Source organism: Calonectris borealis, chromosome 6, assembly GCF_964195595.1.
Source record: "Calonectris borealis chromosome 6, bCalBor7.hap1.2, whole genome shotgun sequence".
Classification (NCBI taxonomy): domain Eukaryota; kingdom Metazoa; phylum Chordata; class Aves; order Procellariiformes; family Procellariidae; genus Calonectris; species Calonectris borealis.
The window spans coordinates 23,090,709-23,114,620 of NC_134317.1; the positions used below are offsets into that span (position 1 = coordinate 23,090,709).

General features: G+C 43.8%; 1 protein-coding gene across 1 annotated transcript; it reads left to right on the forward strand.

Annotated features, from left to right (window-relative positions):
- The first annotated feature begins 1,809 nt into the window (after positions 1-1,809).
- On the forward strand, positions 1,810-4,091 carry SP5 (Sp5 transcription factor). Its single transcript, XM_075153947.1, has 2 exons — positions 1,810-1,860; positions 2,435-4,091. Exons 1-2 carry the CDS (start codon positions 1,810-1,812, stop codon positions 3,485-3,487), a joined length of 1,104 nt encoding a protein of 367 aa, XP_075010048.1. The 3' UTR covers positions 3,488-4,091.
- Positions 4,092-23,912: the final 19,821 nt, after the last annotated feature.

Below are 23,912 nucleotides of genomic sequence, written 5' to 3' on the forward strand. Positions count from 1 at the left end.
ATCTCTGTGTGCTGGCGTTTAAAGAGACTTCACTGGCGGTGTGAATACAATTGAACCCAGCGACTGCGGGGAGGATCGAGTTACCTGGGCAAACAGCTCCGAAGGACCAGAGCCAGCCGGCATCTGCCCGAAAGGGCACACACCCACCCCCACACCCCGATAGAGCTGAACGTCCTCGTTTGGTACCTGGCCAAACAGACCGGCTTACACGTTTGCGATGGCCTCGGAGCAGATGGGGAAGCGGCGAGGAAAGGAGCGCGCTTCCAGGGCCCCCGGCGGAGCGCGGTGCTGAGCGGGCCCGGGGAGGGGCGCGGAGCCCCGCCTGCCTCTTGCTAGGCGGCGCAGTGCGAGGGGTCCCGCCAGCTCTGCGGCCCATTGAGCGCAGCAGCAGGCGGTGGCTTAGGCTGCGACCCAGATGTGCCCGGTGGCGGTTACCGGGGAAATAGCCTTGCACAGGGTCGAAAGAAAAGCAGGTTAGATTCTTCATAGTCACACATGTGTATGTATGTACACGTACAGGCCGAAAGATGGGGGGTGAGGGAGCAGAGCCCTCGGGGCCGAGTTTGGCTTTGTGGCAGGAGGTGGGCGAGAGGGTGGCGGCAGCGACCCGGTAATAGCGCCCGTGCTCCCGAGGAGCCCCCAGACCCGCTCTCGCCCACGGCCCAGGCCAGGCAGGCCGCGGGCGCGCAGCCGGCCTCCGGCAGCGCTATCAAGGGAGACTCCTGTCTTCATTTAAAGAAATTACGTCTTTGACACCCGGCTCCCGCTAGGGAAGAGGAAACTTTTCCGTTTGGTTTCTCGGCTGGCCGGTTTGTCGGTGTGTCTGTTTGCGGGAGTCTCGCTGCCGGTGGCACCCCGCCGTCCCTCCTCCCAGCCCGGCTGAGCGCGCTCGCCCGGCCCCGCGCCAGGCGGGGGCTGCAGATAACACGGGGTTAGCGCCGGCTGAGCGAAGCGAAACCAAACCCAGCTACCAGAGGGGAAAATGCGCGGTTGTTTGCGGAGTCATATCGAGGGCATATCCCTCAGCCTCGGGGGAAGGGCGGGCGAAGGGAGGGAGCGGGGAGGAACCACCGACAATTACTCCAGGGAAGTTTTACGACTGGGATCGACCAGCCCCGATCAGGTGAACTCGCTGTGCTCCTAATGTTACTTTGAGTCATCAAACACTATCAGCGGAATCCGGAGGCAGATTTCTCGGGCGATAACAAAGACACATTGTCACTTTAGGGCTCTGCCACAAATCCTTAATTGCAGAGGGGAAAAAAAAAAAAAAGAGGGAGGGGGGGATCCAGTGTCTTGCACATCCAACGTGAGGGTCTCCAGGCGGTAAGGGGTCCTTTGATCAAGAAAATCCAATTATTTGTGTATATACATTTCCCACATAGTGATTACTTCATTAATTGTCCCGCCTTTATCTCCTCCCTTCCCATCCCCCCTAATAATCAGTTCTTTTATCCAGACCAACAAACACACCATAGGAGCTTTGTGGATTCAAAGGATTTGCTTTCGCTTCTGAAAGAGCCGCTATTCTTTGATGATTGGGTAGCGGCAAACTTCAAAGCCATAAATCTTCCCTCTGACTGGCTGGCGGCCCAGCAAAGTCCTTATCAAATTCTTGGAGGTGATCCTGGTGCAGTCAGACAGTCCGCGGAGATCGCGCAGCGCGGGGGGTGGGACAGGCACAGAGGCGAAGAGATCAGCGGGAAGGCGAGAGCGAGAAGGAAACTGGGCAGCTCCTCGTCTTCCCCTCGGCGTCCCCATGCCTCGGCGGTGCCCCGGCGCCTTCCCTTCGCCCCGGGCGCAGTAGCCATGGCCGCGGTGGCTGTCCTCCGGAACGACTCGCTCCAGGCTTTCCTCCAGGTCAGTACCTGAGCCCGGGGCCCGGGGCGGCTCGCCCGGCGCCGCGTCCCACGGTTGTGACCCGCGTTGCGCGGGGGTAGCCGGCGCCAGCCGCCTCCCTCCCGGGGCTTCACCCCGCGGGCGGCCCGGGAGAGGTAGGTAGGGACACCCGCGGGGGTGAGTAAGCCGGGCTCGGGCTCCTTGGGCGGCAACTTCCCTCTCCCGCCAAGAGCCCAGCGGTAACTCCAGGCAGCGTACCGGGGCGGGGGGAGGCGCGGGGCGGGGGCTGTCCCCTGCCCGCACCAGCCGCTCCCCCGGCGCCCCCGGCCCAGGAGAGGCGGCGGGGCCGGCGGCACCGGCCGCAGGCGGGAGCGGTCTCGGGGCGGGGTGGGGGGGGGGGAGGGCGGGCCCGTCCTGCTCGCCTGGCGTGCGCTGTTTTCGGTAAGTTTGCCGGCCGCGCGGGGAGCGGCGGGGCGCCCCCGGCAGCGCGCGGCCAGGCGGCGCGGGCGGAGGCGCAGAAAGTTTCCCGCGGGTCGGCGGCGGCGGGCGGCGAGTAACGCGCTCTCCTCCCTCCCTCCCCCCCGCTCCCGCGCAGGACCGCACCCCCAGCGCCTCCCCAGACTTGGCTAAGCACTCGCCCCTGGCTCTTCTGGCCGCCACCTGTAGCCGGATCGGACAGCCGGGCGCAGCGCCCTCGGATTTCCTGCAGGTCTCCTACGACCCGACGCTGGGATCCCCCTCCAGGATCTTCCACCCGTGGAGCGGCGAGATGCCGGCGCACTCCCCGGGGGGGCTGCCGCCGCCGCACCCCAGCCTGGGGCTGACCCCTCAGAAGAACCACCTGCAGCCCTCCTTCGGGGGGGCGCACGAACTGCCCCTCACCCCTCCGGCGGACCCCTCCTACCCCTACGAGTTTTCCCCCGTCAAGATGCTGCCCTCCTCCATGGCCGCCCTGCCGTCCAGCTGCCCTCCCGCCTACGTCCCCTACGCCGCCCAGGCCGCCCTGCCGCCCGGTTACTCCAACCTGCTGCCGCCCGCGCAGCCCTGCCGGCAGCTCTCGCCCAACCCGCCGCCCGAGGACATCCCCTGGTGGAGCATCCAGCAGGCCGGCGCCCCGGGCGGCTGCGGCCACCGCTTCCCCGCGGCCGCGGCGCTGCCGCGGAGCCTGGTGCTGGGCCACTCGGACTTCGCCCAGTACCAGACGCAGATCGCCGCCCTGCTGCAGACCAAGTCTCCCCTGGCGGCCACGGCCAGGAGGTGCCGCCGCTGCCGCTGCCCCAACTGCCAGTCGGCCGCGGGCAGCGCCCCGGAGGCGGAGCCGGGCAAGAAGAAGCAGCACATCTGCCACATCCCCGGCTGCGGCAAGGTGTACGGCAAGACCTCGCACCTGAAGGCGCACCTGCGCTGGCACACGGGCGAGCGGCCCTTCGTCTGCAACTGGCTCTTCTGCGGGAAGAGCTTCACCCGCTCCGACGAGCTGCAGCGGCACCTGCGGACTCACACGGGCGAGAAGCGCTTCGTCTGCCCCGAGTGCGGGAAGCGCTTCATGCGCAGCGACCACCTGGCCAAGCACGTCAAGACCCACCAGAACAAGAAGCTGAAGGCGGCGGCGGACGGCGTCAAGCGGGAGGACGGCCGCGACCTGTGACCGCCGGGCGGCGGGGCGGGACCGGCGGTGGCCGCCGCGCCTGCGGGCCGAGCTGAGCCGCGCCGCGGCGGGGATCCGGGCTGAGGGCGCCCCGCAGCCGGGGGCAGGGCGGCGGCGGGGAAGAGGGCGGCCGGTTCTCGGACTCGTGTCGGGCTCGGCTGGGGGCGGTGCCGGGAGGAGCCACGGCCCCCGCGGACCCTCAGGCTCGGGACCGGACGCTCGTAGAGCCCCGGGGCCGCCGCCGCGCGCCCTCCTCCCGGGACAGGCGCCCTCCCCGCCCCTGCCGCCCCGGGGCGCGGCTGAGGGGAGGCCGCGGCCGTTGGGACGGGAACGGGGCCGTCCCGGCCGCTGCCTCGGGGGTCGGAGCTTATGGGCGCTCGGGAGTGGGGCGGCAGCGTCGGTCCGGCCGCTCCGGGGCCCGGCCCTCGGTGCTTTCAGGGGAAAAGACTGAAGTTTTGTGTACAGGTTATTTAATAGTTCTGTTTGAATACAAGTGTTTCGCTCCTCGTCCTCGGCCCCGTGCGGGGCTCCAGCATGAGATGTTTCTGTAAAGCGACCCGCGACTGCAGCGTGAAATAAACACGTTAACACTGGGGTCACGCAGGGAAGGTCCCGCCGCGTCGGTTTCATTTGATGGTCCCCGGGCGCTCCCTCGCCCCGCGCTCGGAGAGCGCCGGACCCCTCCGCGCGCGGCCGCCGCCTTCCCGCCATTTCCCGCTGAGGCGGCGGGCGGGCGCTGAGGCGGCGGGCCGGGTCCAGCGTCATCGCCGCGGTCAAGCGGAGCTCAGCGCACGGTGACCTAGGAGCTGCTCATGGTAAACACCTTTAAAATCCCTAGCTTCTTCGGACTGATGTTGGCCTGTTGGTTTGGTTTTGGTTTTATTATTATTATTGTCATTATTTTGTTTCCTGCACATGAAGCCATGAGAGAAAAGAGAAACATGGTGCCAATACCGGGAGTGAACGTGCAGGTCAAGTACTACAGACTGGGATATACGTTTGAGCAGAGGTGGGCAGTAGTCAAAGTTAATAATGCCCCTTCTCAGAGAGGTCGAGGCTGCAGAGCCTGCGACAACCAGCTGCTCCCGTCCCTGTGGCACGGCACAGCCAAAACATGCTTTCCATATGTTAACTTTCTGTAAAATCGCAGAATTTAAGTGTGAGATGCTTGTTACCCTCTCAGTGTGATGAAATGGCAGCCACTCTCCTGCACAGAGGAAGACACTTGGCACAAACTGTGTTTAAAAGTACTTGGTAGACAGTGACAGCTTTTAGGGTTCCTTATGTCTCACTGGGCATCAAGGAAGTGTGAGTTTAGGCATACATTCATCTGGCAAATTTCTTTAAAAACAATGACCTTTTTTACTGTAGCGAGTTCCCTATGTCTTCTTTTAACTGAGATTTATATTGAACAAACAAATAAGGAACCTGATTTGCTAAATTTTGCATTTTAACACAGAGAATACGTTATTTGCTCCTTAAATTTTTACCAAGTTAGCTTTATTTTCTGGTTACCTAATGAGACAGCCAAATAAAAAGTGCCATTGAAACTTCACTGGGACTAATCTGGAGCCATTCAGCCTCAGATGGGTTCCTCTGGTGGCAGTTGTCAAACAAGCTTCGGCACAGCCGTAATGATAGAGATGAGATACACTTTGCCATGGACTTCTGAATCAAGAAAAGCAGCAGCTCGATAAATGTTTGTAATGACAGAACGTGTAAAACTGATGTGTTTGTATGTATGTCAAATACTGCAAAGAATCTATTGTCTTGGGAAATAATGAGATGAGACAATACCACCAGAACCCTCACATCTGAAATAATGAGAAGTTAATGGACGGTTACCATGGTACAGCTCCTCAACAATATTTTAATGTTTATGATTCTGAATTAATTTCCCACACCATGTTCTTGGGGTCAACTTACTAAATTAATAACCAAGCAGTTATCTTCTTTACTACTGAAGAATCTTCTATAACCTGTCCTATTATAGAAGCCTTGTGAGAAATATGTTTAACTTCTCATTTGGTTTTGCCAAAGATTTAGGCTCTAGAAGCATGTTGTTGAAGGATATTAAGTAGAAGATACCTTTAGTGTTCCAGAATGAGCGACAGCAATGCAGGAAATAACTGATGGACCTGATCCAGAAGTCCTTAGTCAAAAAAGTCTTTGAGGCAAAAGTGCATCCCATTTACTGCTGACATAGGATTTAAATTTGTCATCAGGAATAACATTATGTTTCATGGCATACAGTGGCAACCTGCTTCCTTTCTTTGATATTAAGTTACATTAAGAACATAGTGTTACAGAGTTCAGGACTGCTTAATTCTGTGTTCGGATCAGACCTACTTAAAATGGACAGTATAGCAGTAGAGGGGAAACGACAGCATCCCAGAGTACGAAATGTCCGCTTACAGGATAGAATAATGGACTTGGATGTTGCCACATGGTAATGGCCTTTCACTGCTAAGTAAGTTCCAAGATCAAGACGAAGTATTAATGTGAGCTGAAACAATGTATTAGATGGTTTCTGGCACAAGTTAGCCTCACTAATAACTAGAGAACCGTTCCTATTAGAGCAGATGTAACAAGCAGAAAATAGCCTGATAATCGTAGACATAATGATTTCTAAGCTGGACCATTATGGAAAGATTTTTCTCCAGTTGGGTGGCAAACTGAATTTACCCAGCATCTATATTGTCTGGTCTAGCCAGACTGTTTTGGGTTCTTACTCATACCTCAAGGCAAAACTTGTACTGAAATACTGAAAGTTTTACCACTCACTTAAGTGTGAGCCTGCAAATAATTTAGGTTTTAAGCAAAAGACCATAGCCCAGGCAGTGCCAGCACCATGTCAAGGGGGTGGTGGTATCTGATTTAAAAAAAAAAAAAAAGCAATTGCGTGTTGTAGCCTATGCACGTTGTATAATGACTACATTTAAAGCATGAAAGTGAACAGGTTAAAAATATGTACAGTCAAAATTAGTTTAAAAAATTAGTTAAATACCTGTCATGAGAGAGAGAGATGCATTTAAGTGAAAACCCATGATGTCAAATGCTAATGAAAACCTTAATCTGTGAGAACAGTACCAAAAGGGGGGGGGGGGGGGGGGGGGCAGAAAATTAGGGATTCATGACACAAGGTAAGTAAAAGTAACAATTTAGAATATAAAAAATATTTAATGAAACATTATTTCTCTCCAAAGCTTTTAAATAGTTCATTGGGAAAAGAGGGCATATCCATCATAGCTGTTTCATGTTTGTCTCTAAATAGCTAAATCATATGATAGCTTTTCAATTGAAATCGTTAAACTTTTATAGTAATGTGGCATTTAAATATACATGTGACCTTTCTGATGTATGGGTAGAGCGTTACAAAAATATATTGCTTACATCTCAAGAATTTATTTCTAGCTGGCAAATTGCACTCTATAATAAAATTAACTTTTAATTTTGCATTCACAAAATACATTTTACACTTTTAGCTGTTTCCAATCAACTAGAACAGCTGTTCATTTTATAAAATTAAATGATTAATATTCTTTTTAATTATACATTTTGAGTACATATGCTGCTCAAGGTCAATTCATTGCTGAATTTTAAATCTTAAATGTCATTGGTATAATAGACACATCATATAAACTAATTCATCACATAGTTAATTCAAATTAATTAATCTTTACCAAAAAATCAGGATATAGTTTAAAAACTTGAGTTGAAAAGTGACTTTCATACTTGGACAAACTTTTAAGTAGAGAATATTTAAAAAAAAAACGCAACCAATATTGTTCTTCAGATAGTTTTATTTAACATGCTGTTAATTAAATTATTTTTAGTTAAGGGCCAAATCATGTAATCCAAATTTGGGGCTTTATCACAACAAAGCTTTCACATTGATTTGAATAAGACTTTCACCCAGGAGAAGGTTGCAGGATTCACCTTTTGGTCCTGACTGACCAGATTCTCGCTGCAATAATCCAACAAATTTATAATGTTGTTTCATACCTCCTCAACTACTATTATAGAAAAAGTAGGATAAAGTTTTTTTAAACTATATTGAGAGATGCCCTTCCTAAAACCATCGCTGTGTAATTCTTCCTTCCATACTAAATTATAGATGTAATTTTTGAAGGATATATTTAATCTTAAATTATTTGCAGATTTTGAGAGATTGCATTAAGTTTTAAAGTAACTACAATTTAACCATTTCAGTTTGTAAATTCTCACCTATATCTAATACTAGTCTTGAATACTGAAGAAATAGGGAATATAAAATGCTGATGTCTTGAAACTCTCAGACGAAAGATACATTTTACTGTTCAGTGATATTAAAGGTTTTTAGCCGACCCTCAAAAGTTCATAAATAGGGTAAATTTATATCTCTGTGCAAGTAGTTGCACAATTATCTAGGCACTTTTAAATGAGCCTTGTAACATTTAATAGATCTTGTCAGCTTATCCCCATACTGAGTGGTGAGAAACAAAAGTATAATGCCTATCTTACTGTCAGATCTTACGGTTTGCTATAGAATCTTTTTTCTCTTTTTTAGTTTCTCCAATTATTTTACACCTTTTATGAGATTCTTGTGAATCCTCTGGTAAAGTTGTGGGGTCTGCTGCTCTGGCACATGATGGAGTCAACTCAAAAGACCTCTTAGATTTTCCTGCCAAACTTTTTAAAAATGCTTACCGAACAGGCTCCGAAAGTCTTTGAGACTACTGAACTTGAAAGCAAAGCTTTCCTCCAAAGGAATTGCTTAGCAGGTATCTTCAATAACTTTGCATTTAAACAGCATCCAAGCCACCAAGGACCTGGAAGTGTTCAGCAACCAGCGAGGCTCATAACTGTCAGGTAAGTGTTAACGTGCAGCATAGAGAAGAAGGATCCAAGGCCCTGGGCTGATTGAATGAATAGTCTTGATCAGAGAAAATCAGCAGAAGTGCGTGTAATTCAAAGGGTCTTTTAAATAAGTTTATGGGGTTTATTCCGTGTTAATATTTACTCCCAACTGATTTGAAGTCATATAGGTGTTTCATTATGGATAATGAAAACCAAAGAAAACATGTATTTTGACCTTGTGGCTGTGACAAGTCAGTGGGAGATGATGGATAGTGAGATTTGGCCTTTAACCTGGAGGCCATCAATCCTGTTTTTCTTCTCATCATCTCTTAATTTTTTTGCGGTACACATTTACTTAAGTACACACAAAGTCCCAGCATGTCCCTGACCCAGGTCTGGTGATTACGTCACTGCTCAGCCGTGTTAACGGGACCCCCACCTGAGGCTGTGTACAAATCCTGTGTGCTCACTGAGAAAGGTTACGGGTAGCCATCAAGGGCGTGTAGGTACATAGTAGGGGTCCATCTCCTCTGCAGGTGGCTGTGCGGTGAATCCCATGCTGCGATGTACTGAAGTTAGTGGCCAGGAACTCTTGAAGAAGTGGCGAGTTTGTAGTGAGGTGTGAACTGAGTCGCTATGCGCTGAACAATTTAAGTGCACTCTTGAATGGTGCAGAGGCCTTGTACAAAGTCTTTCTATAGGTTCACATTTCTCCGACAGTGGTAGTAGGAATTTCTTTTCATCTAATTGAACTACCAAAGAAATCATAATAATCCAGTTTATGATATCTGATCCCCTTTAGCTCTGTCTAAGCAATGAACAGTTTACCAGTGTAGGAATATTGTGTACTAGAAGCCATTTTAATGTGTGCATAACTGTAGCGACCCTTCCTCTCCTGCACTTTTGCCTCCCCTCCTCCAGAGTAAAAAAAAAGCTGTACCAGCAAAAGTGCTGCTGCGTCTACAGTAGAGTCTTCTGCTGGTGCAGATGTCTCAGTTAAGGGTTACGGTTTTTTCTCCCCCATGGTTGCCACAATTGTGACTGCAGCAGCATGTGGTCGAAGCCTGGTTTACCTCGTCCTCAAGTGAGCACAGACTTTTTATGCTTTGGATTTAATTGTTTTCTCTAGCCTAACAATATAATGTAACCTTTGCCTTAAGGTAGGAATCTCCATCTAGCTCATCGTAATTCCCCTTCGCTAGGGCATCGGTCACCAGCTTTTGCTGGCCATCGATGCCATACTGAGCAAGTAACTCACTTTAGGCAACATCATAATTTGCCCTTCCTGTCAACCTGTCCCAACCTAAAAGGCAATCTTTTTTACATTTGTAATTTCCTGTTACCACAGGAGTTTTACCGTGACTGTGACTGAGATGTCCTGAACTGAGTGTTACATCACCATAGCATTTAGTATAGAGGAACAATGAACCACAATGGGGAAAATGAAAAATAAGAACAACACTTTTTTTAGGAGATACTTATATTTGAAATGAAAAATAATATTCAAATGCCATAAGCTGTGATATTTTTCACAAGTTAAATGTTTCTGTTTACAAATACCCACGTCACCAGCTTCATCAGAAACAATAGTGTGTGCCTATGTTTTTGTTTTTTTAAAAGGTAGGGTTGTCTGCAAAAGCAGTGTATTCCTGTTATCTGTAAGTCCCTATTCTTATAGCAGTACTGAGTTGTTTAAACAAATTTCCAGTATTAACCTATATACTACTCAAAAACTTTTTTCATTTTCCTTTTTAGCGTGAACCAGCCATCACAGAGCACACTTTCAAAACAGGCTCTAATTATAAAGCAGGTTAAAAGAAATTTTATTAGACCAAAGCCCGTATCTTCACTTGGGGTCATATCCCACATGCTTTATTCAGGATCAGATGGCGTGCCTGTGATCTCCACATGCAGCTCTCTCATCTGTATGGAAAGGAGATGTCAGTCACGCTGCTACATTCCCCCTTATTTTAGACAGCTCTCCACAAGTCTAGGATGCACATGTAAAGAAGAGAAAGGAAAATGTGCACTATTCACTCATTAAAGATTAGACAGGAAAGAGAACACAGCCTGAGAATGTCAGGTGGTCTCAGCTACCGCATGTTAATCCCAAAGGAGCGTGGAAACGGCTTCATTTCTTCCCCTTACATCCAAATAATTTGCTTTCCTTCTGATCAGGAATAGTCTTAGTGCTTTTCTTTTGTTGAACCCTGCAAAGAACATCCAAACACTTGATGTCTGCTTACTTTACATGTTGCTTGTTCACTTTCATAGCCCAATATAGGAGGCCTATTCCTCTCAGCATCACCTGATCCTTCAGCAGTGTGACTCCACTGACTTCTTTCTGTTAATTTGCTCTGAAAGAAATAGTTTCGAGCAGGCAAAGAGTACACTTTTACATTTTCCAAAATATTAACCAAATCTTCTTATGTGCCTACATGAGACCTAAGGCTATGTCTGAGCTTCTTAATAAAATGCTTGAATAAATTTTATAATGATGCTGAGAAGTTACTTGCAAAGTACTGTAATCAAGGCTATGTTCAGTGCTTGAATAGTTAAGTTAAAGAGATCAGAACCGTGAGCAATCTTGTTAGGGGAAGTAGGTTTTCTTTAACACTATTTAAAACTGGCCGGAGCAGTTCAGTTAATGCATGTAAACACTGGAACTGTAGCTCTGCTACCCCAATGGGATCTTGAATATACAAAGAACAACACTGCATATGCTCAGCGCATCCTGGCAGTCTACAGGGAAGTGTTTTTTTCTCATCGGAGGAAGGGCTTGTAAAAGTTTTTCCCACAAGGGGAAGAAAGAGGTTCATGGATCTGAAGATCATTACTCTTCTATCGATCAGGAGGGTGAGGCAGAAGACAAAGCAGCTAGGGAACCTTTCCTTTTCATGGGCCACATTTGCTTATGCTCACAAATATCAACACTAAGAGAGAGTCCTAGTTCCCTTCTCTACCCCTGAATGCAGAGGGGAGACACAAGACGCAAGAATTTTTAGAAACCTTTAGCTGATTCACTTCCCCCAATCTTCTCACACAACTCAAGAGGGTTTGTGGTACAGCCCCAAAGTTCTCTGTAGGATGTTTCGGTCTGCAGCGGTTGCATTGCCTTCATGGAGTTTGCTCTCTCCCCTGTCTCCCAAAACCCAAATCATTGTGCACAATTACGCTATTTTGAAATACCTCAGTACGCATAAAGAAGAAAGTTTCCTAAGCTAAATACAGTGATTGCAGAGTACTGAAATCACTGAGACTTAAATGTGGGAATTACCTTCTAGTTTTACTACTCAATTATTTTTCTCATTAGAACCACAGTTTTAATCAGCTAAGAAATATTAAACAGCCAGTAAAGCAGAATAGCATGTTACGTTAAAATAATTCTTTATGAGGTGCCTAAGTACATTAGAACCTCATTTGTCTTTTTATTATATGCATTCATTCATCCTAGACTTAATTTAAAATAGGTGTCAGGTATCAGCTATAATACTCAGATCTGGATTCCGATGTAGATGTTAGAGCCTCTGCCATTTACTGAGCGTGTTCAAGAAAGGGGAAGGAGGAGGGTAAGTTTAGGCCTGTTTTTAATAAGCTACAGCAATTAGATATTTTGAATACTCAGAATGATGTATTAGAATTATACAATTATTTGGTTTGTTCGGTTGCTTTTCAATACACTTGAGAACCAGCTCCTAATTAAGATACACACACTATCAAAGATGAAAAACTTAGATGGTGGTAAAAACAATTAGAATGATGATGTAGGCTTAGATTCCCCGTGGTTTTTGTACAGATCTGCAAGACAGCGTGGGGTATGGGCGTGTGGAATTTGCCTTCTCTGCACAAGGTCCAGAAACAGCTGCAGTACTTGTGTGCCCTACAGGGGCACAAGCCACCCCGGAGCAGGTGAGATGCTCTGGGACATGGCTCTGTTTTCCCTGAGCTGACTGGGTACTCTCACAACAGGAGCTTTATGCTTCAAGGGAACTGCTGCAGTTATCCATTGCCTCTGGGTAAGGAGTTGTTCCTCTCTGCACAATTCCTTCTGGGGAGCAATAGTCTAGGGGTGCTGCAGTCCTCATCTTGCTCCCATGGCCAGACTGTTAAATCACAGCAGAGCCTCTTACCTGTGGAGCATATGCCAGTTATGTGTTAATTATTTGTTATTTCAGTTTAGAAAACTTTCCTTCCTATTTAAAAGGTATAAGAGGAAAGCACAGCACACAACAAAGCACATTTTATAAAATAGAATAAGATAAATGATCCAGCCAAGATAACCTCCAATTATAGGCATGCCTCACCCCTTTAAAACTAATAGACTATGTAATATACCATCCTTAATATGTCCTGAATATATTGCTCTTGATCTCAAAAGCAGTAAGAGCAGTCTCTCTCATGAAATCTTGCTGCAGAAATGACTGAGTTCCTACCATCTCAATGCCACATGAAAAACCTTAATCAAAGCAACCAAACCTCTTGACTTGCTGCTGATTCCACAGCACTTTTTTATAGTGATATCACTTTTATCTATCATCATTTATTCAAAAAGGTAAATCAAAAGCACAAAATTGTCTCATCTGATTTTTTGCCTGCAGGAGATGTCCTTCTCATTGGTTAAGCCATGAAGTCTTACATCAGTCAGAGACAAACTAAGTGGCCGACCTGACTTTTTGTTGTCCTTTTCCATGTATAGAAGTTTCTTATGCACAGGTTACAACCCAGTGTCAAAATTAGAATTTTTAAAAAGAAAAGATTTGTCTTCAGCAGCTCGGCTGACACAAGGAGTACTTGTTTTTAGAAAGGTGCAACATTTTTTTAATTGCTGATCAGAAAGCTGATCCTCTATTAATCCTAACCAAGTAATCTGAATATATCACTAATGCCTGTTAGTGTGAGATGTATTTAGAGCTATATTCATGATGATTAATACCAAGGATTTTTACAATTTGAATTCTATAAATAAATTCTAACATTTGTGTGTGTAAAGTCACACTTTTCTCACAGTTTGACTTTTATCAAACTTACTTTCATTTAAAATAAGTCATTAGGAAATCACTTTGAACTAGGCTGCAATAAGCAACACTTCAGCTGAAGAGGTTCGCAAAAGATTGGGTCAGCTCTAACGATCTGCCCAGGGATAGGTGGCATGTTAATTAACACAGCTAACGCCCACAAGTTTTTGTGGCCTGTGGCGACAGAACAGTGTAGTTAGGATCACATCTTGCCACCTTCAGCTGTCAGGCCTCAGTGATGAGGTTTTTATTAACACCTCTCCACCGAGATACAGCTTTTTCTAACTTCTTAGGAGGGCTCTGATTCATGCCTCTGGGGTCAGAGTATTTTACCCACTTCACTGCAATGCTCTCAGGAAAGACCTAACAGTATCCCAGCTACATCTGTTTAAAATAATTTCAGTGCCTTTGGGGGCTTGTGTGTGTAAGACCTTAAGGAAGCTGCAGAGCTGCACATGCCCCGGGAGCCAACCAAATAATCATTAGAGAGTCCCAGAATGCAGGAAGGGTCCCTGCTACACGCGGCTTCCTTTGGCAAGCAGCAACGGAGAAGCTTGAAACGGTTTTCTCAGGGGAAATGGTAAACATAATGGAGATGCATAACTATCATGAGCCAGACCAAAGGTCTGTTTAACTTAGGAGCCTGTTTTCCAGTAACAGATGCTTAAGGAAAGTGGATTAAAAACAAGGCATATATAAAACAGATATTCCCCTTGGCATGGTCTCTCAGCTTCTGGGGAACAGTGCTTCAGAAACTTCCTGAGCTGGAATCACATTTCGTTTGTTGTGTTTAATAGTCGCAGATAGGCCGATCCATCACAGATTTGTCTCATCCCTTTATGACTGGATTTACGCTTTGTGGGTCCGCAACGTCCTTTGATAGCTGTTTGTGCGACTGGGTCATATCCTCTCTGAAAAGAAAGCGCATGGTGGCTTTATAACCATTTCAGCTTTCCCTGGATGCCCCTTAACACTGAGGGATCGCGCAGAGCGGTGCCTTTTCCCACTCTCCGGGCCATTCCCAACCGCACGGACTCGCACCGCGCTCCTAGGGCGCACAACGGCCTGGCGCGGCCGGGGGCTACAGCGGCTCGGCGCCTTCGCCTCCGACCCCAGCCCGGCCTTTCCCGCCATCGACTCCCCCGGCACCCTTCGCAGCGCCGGGCGGTGGCAGCCGCGCCCCCGGAGCAGGAGGTCTCCGCCCGGCAGCCCCCGGCGCCCCGCCCGCCGAGCCCTGTGCCGGGGGGCGCCGCCCGCCCGCCTCCCTCCAGGGCCCGGGCCTCCTTGACATGGCCGCGCCTTACTCCCCCAGGTGAGAGGCGGGTACTCGAGGTACCGCTTGCCCGGCCGTTCGCCCGGCGCTTGCCGGAGGAGTAATTCGCCCGCCGTGGGGTCGGTGTCAGGGCGGCGGCGCTGCCGCTGGAGGCGCCGTTCCCTCAGGTGGGCTCGCCCCGTTCTGCTCCGGGACGGATGGCAGATGCGGGGACTTGAGAAAATAAACCTGCCGGGAACGTGAGGCACGTTTTAGACCTTGTTGCGGCAAATTGAAACTCGTTTCACAGAACCGTAGGTCCAAGTCCCTCAATATTTTTTCAAAAAAAAGTCACTCGGTATCGAGACTACCGGCTTTTATTTCTGTACCATGGCTTGTTCGTCTTTCACTGCCGTGGTGTAAGCTCTAGCGTTGTCTTAGTTTGTTGTTTCTGAAGGTCAGATACGTGCCAGCATTTCCATTCAGAGCTGTGTTCCTCACAGCTTGTCCTTGGACTGCAAAATGTCACTGTAGGCTGACGCATGGTATGTGAAGTCCAGAGCTTTTCTCCCATCAGTGGAAAACTTTGGAGTTAAAGGAGTGAGTTAAAATATACGGATTTACTGCTTTCCAAACCTTTTTATATGCCTGTATAACATGAAAGCTGATTTAATTTAAAGAATAAAATGTGATTTGACAAGCAGATAGTCCTGACTTTTATCTTGTCCCTTTATTGCATCATATAGAAAGATAAAAATGATTAAGATGTTAACATCTGAAAGGTGATAGCCCTTCTGATACTTTATTTCTCTCAGGATAAATTTCCTAACACATTTTAATGGTCTTACCTATATATTCCCAAGACAACGTACAAGATCTGGTGAGTTTCAGGTGTATGCTTCAAGTGACAGATGTTTGTCGCAAGAGATGTGGTTCAACATTCAGAGTCTGCGCTACTTAGGCCAGGTTAAGTAGTTACTTCTCCCTTTTTTAATTCCCTCCTTCTGCTTGAGCTGTTTGTTCCTATTCTTGAACCAGCCCCTGCAATGTGTCTTTCAACCAGATCCAGCTGCTATGAGTCAACTGAAAAATAACCTACCTGGGGGAGCAGGAGGGAGTACTGGGTCTCATCGGTTCCCAGGGTACAAAAAGTAACAGCAGGTGAGAATGAGGCAAGGGTAAGAGCGGCAGCCATGCGGTGGTGCTGCCCGCTCTCGGTGTTCTGGGAGAGGCCTTGTAGTATGTGGAGCAACTCTTAAGTATAGGCATATTTACAGGCACCCATAGGGAAATCTGCTAATCACCTATGCTGTGCTGCCGTGGTTATTTCAGTGGCCTTTTCCATCCATGGTCAGAAGAGTAAGTAGGATTGCATTTGGGGTGTCAATGAGATGTCTGAATTTCGGCTACTTCCTCAGGTGGTAGCACTGTTTTCTGCCTGTCTCTTTACTCCATTGCAATACACACGTTACTGAAGAAACTTGCTACTCAAGACCTCTTTCTGCTCCTAATTAAGTCAAAGGAAAAACTTTCTCTGACTTTTAAGGGAGCAGGGTCTGGCCCTGCAATGGAATTCAAACATAAAACATTGTGCTTCCCTGACAGCTGTGTGCCTTCTGTGAGGGGAGACCAAAACCCAGCAACAAAATACGGCTTGCTTTGGCTGCTTCAAAGAGAGATAGCAGCAAGGGGAAAATGTTTATAAATGCCAGTGCTGGCAAGGAGAGCAGAGAGACATTGGTCTGTTGCTTTCAAGGATGCACAGCTACTGCAGTTTGAGGAATTCTGCTTTTTGTTATTGAGCTTCTGAGCTTCTGATCTGTATGCTATAGGAAAATGCATATATCCTTAAGACTGGCCACAAAATAGATAGCTTTATTTTTGACCCAGAGAAGTTGCAGATCTTTTTGTTGAATGTTCTTAATATTTTTTTTGGCATATGGCTACTGTGTCATAGGCCCTTTCAGCCTAAGATTAAAGAAAACCCAGCTGATTCTGTTTATAGGAGCTTTCAGATAACTCTACTAGATTTTATAGTGGATATGGTCGCCAAACTTGTTTAAAAATTATTTCTTTATGTTTTATTTTATTTTCTCAGGTTTTTGGAATGCCAGAAGTGATCCGTCCAGATGTATTTTCTTATGAGCTATCTGTGACTACAGATAATGTGGGGTTCTTTTTAAGTAGAGTTTCTAATTTCCAAGTCTTTTCTTAACACATTGGAAAGTGTGTTTGTTATTAAGCTAATTATGAGAGCATAAATAGCATATTTTAATATCTAATTTTTTACTTTGAAATTTTTGTTCATTTTTTTAAGAAATACTATTAATATTTGTATCTTGTCTTCCGTGTGGCCAGGCAGACCCTGATTAAAACTAATAATGGCATTGTAGCATAGTCTCTTGGTTTTACAGTGTAGATTGTGTAGTTGACACATCCACTTTCTGAAAAATCACTCTGACAAGAGTACTCTCAAGAGTATCTCTACTTGAGATATGTCATGAGAACACAAGTGTGTTCCCTCTCATGTCCCAAATGAAAAATGAAATCTTTTCAATACCTGTTTCCAACACCACTTTCCCATTGTTAAATGTAAAACTATAAACACTATATTTCAGACTTCAAAATTATTTTGCACTATTTTTTTCATGTTAATCTATGCAGTTATGTATAACATACGTATTTTAAACATTTATTGTCTAACATAAAGTAATCATGTAAGGTTTTTTCCATTCACTGATCCCAGAAGTTTAAAATAGTTTCTCTGTGTTTGTATATAAAATTAAACACTTTTAATTAAGAAAAGTATCCCTAAACTACCTAAAGATATTTTAGGAAAGAACCACCAACCCTAGAAGTTCAGCACACATTAGATACTCTGCAGTACCCATAATTTGTCCTCTATACAGTTGTCACATACAGCAAACTGTTCAAGATTAAAGACTCCAGTTAGAAATACTGTTTAAATTTTGTTTAAATTACATTTTACTGTCACTACATAAAAACAGGATGAGTATATACTTTCAGAATTACACAACACCAGCCTTGTAAGCTCCTGTAAGTTGTATTTACCAACCCTACTCTGTAGAAATGTGTGTATATGCTCACACAAACATATGTGTAGCTTATTCTAAAAGTTTTAAAAAAAGATTTTGTATTAATAGCAATGCACAGCAGAGATTCTTATAGAACATCTAACGCTGCTAAGAATAAAATCACACATCAATGTTTCCAATATATTTTATAGGATGATGTCTTAGCATGTGACTGCTGGCGTGGTAGTTCAGTTTTTTACTACCTTTACACTTGTCTTACAAAGTATTTTCTTATATGATCATGAATCATCTCACAGACAAATCTCTTTAAGTACATGGAAACTTTAACAATGTAATGCTAACTTTGTTGTGGTAAACTAATTAAAAATGAAAAAATACAAATTGCAAAAAAAAAAAAGAACTTTTATGTAAAAATTATGCTAAATATACTGTGCCTGCTGTTTAAATGAACTTACTCTAGAGACATCTGTAATGGACAAGGCCAGAAAAGAAAGACACATCTTGATGCCAAAAGGTTTTAGAAAGCCTTCATTGTACAAAGGCCATAAGAAGAAATCAGTTATACTGATTGGGGAAGTCCGGTGGTGGATGAAGGGGATTTGGTAATGGCTACTACAACCACCATTTATTTGTAAGTGTTCTTCCCCTTACTGTGTGTTAAGAAGTTATTTAAATGAGTTTTTCATATAGTAGTATGCAGCAATATATTATATTTGAGGTAAAAATGCTCCCGCTTCAGGTTTTGATAATTTATGCCTAATACCTAGAGCACATAAAATGAATTGTTTTATTTGTTTACTGTGATTTGCAGGGATATTACTCCATGACAAGGTTACATTGACCTATCATTTCATGCATCAGCAGTTCTTCTATTGCACTGATTTGATCAAGCCTAGTGGATAAAAGAGGAGCAATCCACCCAGTGGACCAAATTAGAATTATAATAAAAAGTGCACATTCTGAAGGGCAAAGTAGGTTAAGTATGGCACTTATTGCACTTGACATCATTTTTGTGATGTGTCAGATTTTAAGCTTTTTTCATAAATGTTTGTTCAAACTTCTACATTCAAATCTTGTATTTTGATTTCATGTAGTTATGTAAGAGATGCTGTAGCTACAGTTGAGAAAAAAGGTAGTTTTTTGTAGCTACTGGAAGCTTTTTAGGTTAGGTACTTGTGAAAGTGCAATAAATCTTTTCCATTTTGAATTCACAGTAATTTCTGGGTGTCTCTTTGCTTGTACAATACTAGCTCAGCAGTATACTAGAAGCTAGAATAATACTAGCTTCAGCTTCATGCTGAAGAAATTCACCATTTTACAGTCATAAAATGTTAAACAACCCTTCCTAGTTACCTGGTTTGGGAACTGCTAGGCAGACGAAAAGGGAATGCATGGCCTATAGCTTTACCCCATTTCTAGAGCTATCTTGTTCCCACTTGCTCTCCTTGAATGCCAACAATAGCTCAGTGAATCAGGAGGGGCTGTATGCTGTCTGTTCTCTCCCGGATAAGTTTTAAAGTGCTGTTATCCAAGGGATGGGCCAAGGTACCTGTCTTATGCAAGGTGTGAAATAACTCTTTTGGGCTCAAACATGATTTTAATAAGATGTAGCAAATAAGGTCTTCAAATGGCTCTAGAGTAACATATGTGGAAGTTATAAGATAGGAGCTTAATTTTTTGTTTCTCTAATGACAAAGAGTATACATTAGACACATTTTAAAAATCCTTATACATTTGTTCTATATTGCTCTGTTGTGATGATCCGCTAGTACTACATAATCAGTCTGTACTGCTGAAGGTTTGCTAATAGTGGAAAATCAAGGCCCTCAGAAAAGATAATTACAAATTCTAGCACCTCATAAATGCTAAAGAGCATAATAGTAGCATTCATGTGGTTTGCTTACTAAGGAATCCGCAGAGAAATTAATTTAAACACACATTTAAGTTTCAGTGATCTCAACAGACACAAGAATGTACTGCGGTTGTTTGCGTAATCGGGTAGAGCGTGAGCACATACGTCAGCACTTTGCTGGATAGATCGCTTCTAATAGAGATGAAGACCCCAGGGAAGAAGCCCACCTCAAGAGCTTGTAGAAAATACTGGGAAAGTCCTGACTAGTTTTCTTTGTTTTGTTTGTTGGGTTTTTTTCTTTGTTTGAGTTAGACGTTAAGTCAATATGAATTAATTGCTTCAGTAACTGAAGCTAAGTAAAAACATGCTGTCCCAATATTTAAAAAAAAAACAAACAGCGTGTTCTATTTGTTTTGATGTTGCATCTCTATTTGGACAAATTCTGGTAGTCTACTGTAAAAAAAAAAAATGCACAGGGTTTTGGTTTTTTTATTATTTTTATTTTTTTATTTTCCACTAGGTACAATTGTTTAAAAAGGACAGAGACCAAGAAGGTAAGCATCAGCTTACTCCAGAACTTAGATATACACCTCCTTTGTGGCAATAGATTAGTTTCATTTCTTATTTAGATATTCTGTTGAATGATGTTTTAAATTCCATTGCTGTAAATATTCAAGCAGTAGATGAAATGATGCCAAAGTTTCAGTTTGTATCTTTGTCTGGATTTGTGTTGAAATTGCTGAAAATTTTCACTGCCTCAGGAATTTAGTAATAGCGTGAATAGAAAATTAACACTTTTTAAAGTTATTGTTTCTATTTTGGGAGCAAACAGATAGACAAAATGAAAAATTATGTATTTTGGGACCAAAAGATAAATTATTTAATAATTGCTAACTTTTAAAATGATACTTGCTTTAAAATACTTGTTACTTAATCAGGGAAATCTAAGTAAGCATGGGATTGAGCAATTCAGTAGTGCATATGTGAAGTGGAACTTCTAAAAGATCACCATACAGCTTCAAGTTAAAGAAATCTTAGAGTTGAGGAACAAAATTTGCATCAGGTGAATCAAAATGTGAAACAGCTGTCTTGTATTTGCTTTTCAGAAGTGGCTATTGAATCAATTCAAGCAGTACGGTAAGAAGATGTCTTTGGTTTTGCAGCTGACATATTACATGCTTTTTTATGCAATTAGAGCTCGATAATGCAATCATTTTTCACCCAATTAATTTTGAAAGACTGGAAATACATGGATGAACTCTTTAACCTGTGGTTCACTTGGCACCACTGTTATTTAGATCAAATAAAAAAATATTATTAGTATTGGGTAAGGTACATTATAGGAACTCAACATCTTCATGTTCTGTGACTTGTCATTTAATTTTTAAAATATTTTTATTATTACTGTAGATAAACATATGGATAAATAAATGTAACATGTCTGTTTTGTATAGAATATGTAAATTCATCCCAATTAGAATCAATAATTGAAAAAATTATTGTGAAAATATTTCTCCAGGGCTGATTCTGTGCCCTGACATCAACAGAAACTTTATCAAGGGCACTAATGTGTGCAGTTTTCTGCCCTATATTATCTTCACAGCTTTGAAAACCTTAAGCACTGAAGCTAAAGTTCTTATAAGGCTAAGAGAAAGCTATGGGTATGCCAAAATAAACCAGATCCTATGCTTTTTTTATACTTCTAATCTTGAAGTAATGATATCCTGTTATTTCAGTGCATCAGAATGATGCTTCATGACAAGATTCTGCTCCTCCCTGGGAGAGGCAGTGGAAAGGCAATTTCAATATGGAAAATGTACTGAGACCTAATTTCTAGAATTTCTGTGCTGAACTTGTATGCATAGCAAATGCTGACTCAGATTTTTGTATTCTTGGAAAGAGGTGTATGAATTGTGGAATAATATATGTCGCAAGAGATTTTTGAGGGTCACCTGGTCCAATACCCTTCTCAAAGCAGGGCCAACTTGTGTTGCTCAGGGCTTCATCCAGTGAAGAAACAAGTATCCCCAAGGATGGAGATTTCACAGCCGCACTGAGCAGCCGCAGCCTATTACAGTGTTTGACTACCCTCATAATGAAGCTGTGTGGGGTTTTTTCCTGATACCTAACCTAAATATCTAATCAACTGAAGTATGTGTCTTCTTGCTTCAGATAATCTGAAAGCTTGGTATTTTTCACCTTCTTGGTCTGTGACTCTCTTAAAAATTGTATTTTGCATTTATAGGTTTTATTTGTAAACTCATCTTGAGTTGCCAGACTGGCAACTTATTTGTGCTAATGTAAACTTGGGATAATGCTAAGGACTTCAGGGGTGTACGTCTAGATTTTTTCTGGTATAATGCTAATCAGAAATGTGATTTTCTGCCACATCTTACAGGGAAGACTTTTTTCCCTGCAAAAAGAGTGAGTCACATAATTCTGTATATGTACACGCATAATTAATTAAAAAGTAGTTCTAGAAAGGTAGAATAAAAAGAAGTTATTCTTTATCCTTCAGCTCTGGTACAGGAAGATTATTTGACTGTAATGTGTATACTAGGTTAACACATTCCAGTATTAAGTGGTTATTTCATTACCTCTATATTTTTGCTGAAGACCTCTGTATTTTTGCTGAAGTTTAAAGTTGTTTACTCAGTCAAGGAACTTCTGTATCCCTTAAGACTATAGACCTAGTGTTGCTTATTCCATTTGTATGGCTTTCCAGGTGGGTTATCTTGAAAAGAATACTCGCTCTAGACAAGCATGTTCTGGACCAAAAAAATAGAGTTTGCCTGTAGTGTAATGTGAAACTATATGTGCAGTTTACTAAAGTTGTGACACATAATGACTACTGCCTTTCTATTCATGAGCCCTGCTCAAGGGTTCCCCAGCTTAAGTTTGCTCGGCTACCACATTAAACATGTAACAAAGCAGCACCAGGAACTTGTCCAGGAGAAAGCGTACCTCTAGTCCTGCTGCTTTCTCCCATATGGAGGCAAAAGTAGCAACTCTGCCTGGGGCTGCACGTGGCACTGAGAGAGACTGATAACTACTCAGGCAATACCTCTTCTGGGCATAAATGGCGGTTCAAATGTTTGTATGTATGTGCCATTTGGAAGTAGTATACACTTCTGGAGCAGGCACCATTATGCAGAAACTCTGAGGGTGGTTGTTAAACTCTGTTTAAAGAAACTTGTTTCTGTCATGTCCCTATACTGTTATAATTGGACTTTTAAAATTGTTGGTCTGGATTTGAAAGATGAAGAGAAACCTTTTAGAACACTAGATAAATACTCTCTGAATTTTGTAGCTGTAGCATGAACTTTCACATTTGAATCTTCTGTCTCTGGGTTTATTTATTGGAGTACTATTTTCACCACCCTTATAACCAACAGCATAAATACTGTGTGATTTGATCACGCTGATGGTGATTTGGTGTTTGTGGAAGCTACTGATAATACTGATCTATTTATAAGACTTCCAATGACAAATAATTGAGGGGATTTGAAGGTTCAATAAGCAGAAATAAGCTTTCCTTATGCTTTAACATAGTTACTTCATAGCACTTTCAGTTGCTTAAATGTTTTCAGTGTCATTCTCAAGGAACCATTAAAAAGGGGAGGCAGATGTCTGTGAATTGTAAACAAAAACGTTCAAGGAAGTGAATGGAACTGCTGAGAGATGCAGAGTCAATAAATAAGATTTCCACTGTTGTCATCATTTAATATGTGTCCAAGAACATAATGATGCTGTCAGCCCCAGATGGGTACTTACTGTTTGGAAGCTTTCTGTGTCACAAATTATGTTTAAGTGAAAAATAAACATGCAAAAGAACCTTTTCTTGGGACTCATGTTTAGATCACAACCTTGTTTTGCCATGGTATAGACTGGAAGCTCACTAGCTTTGTTCAGCAAAAGCTGAAAAACACTGCATTTTTATTGGAATATTATTATAATTTTGGAGGACAGTGTATTTTGTTTTCTCTGTGTGGAAAATCGTTGATTTTTTTATTATAAATTGGTTTAGGATTTGGACCACAAGTGGTAAACAATGGTGTCTCCTTTGCAAAAATCCCTCTAAAATACCAGTTGAAAAATAGGTCTGATTTCACCCCGCTAGGTACTTTTGATTAATAAGTGCTATGTAAATATTACCAGGAAGGGTTTTCTTAACAGGTTTTAAATCATCTGAACGATTTAGGTAGTATCCAGTTCTTTTAATGGTTGGTCAGTGAGAGGTCTGTCAATAGGAGGTGGCTGATGGCCATTGGGAGGAAAAGCTCAGTAAGAAATCTTGCCACACCGACCTCTGTGGCTCCTCCCTTCACCTGTTCATGACCACAGTCTTGAACTGCAGGTTAGCAAGATGTGCCGAGAACTATATACTTTCTATCCCAGCTTGTCTTTCTGA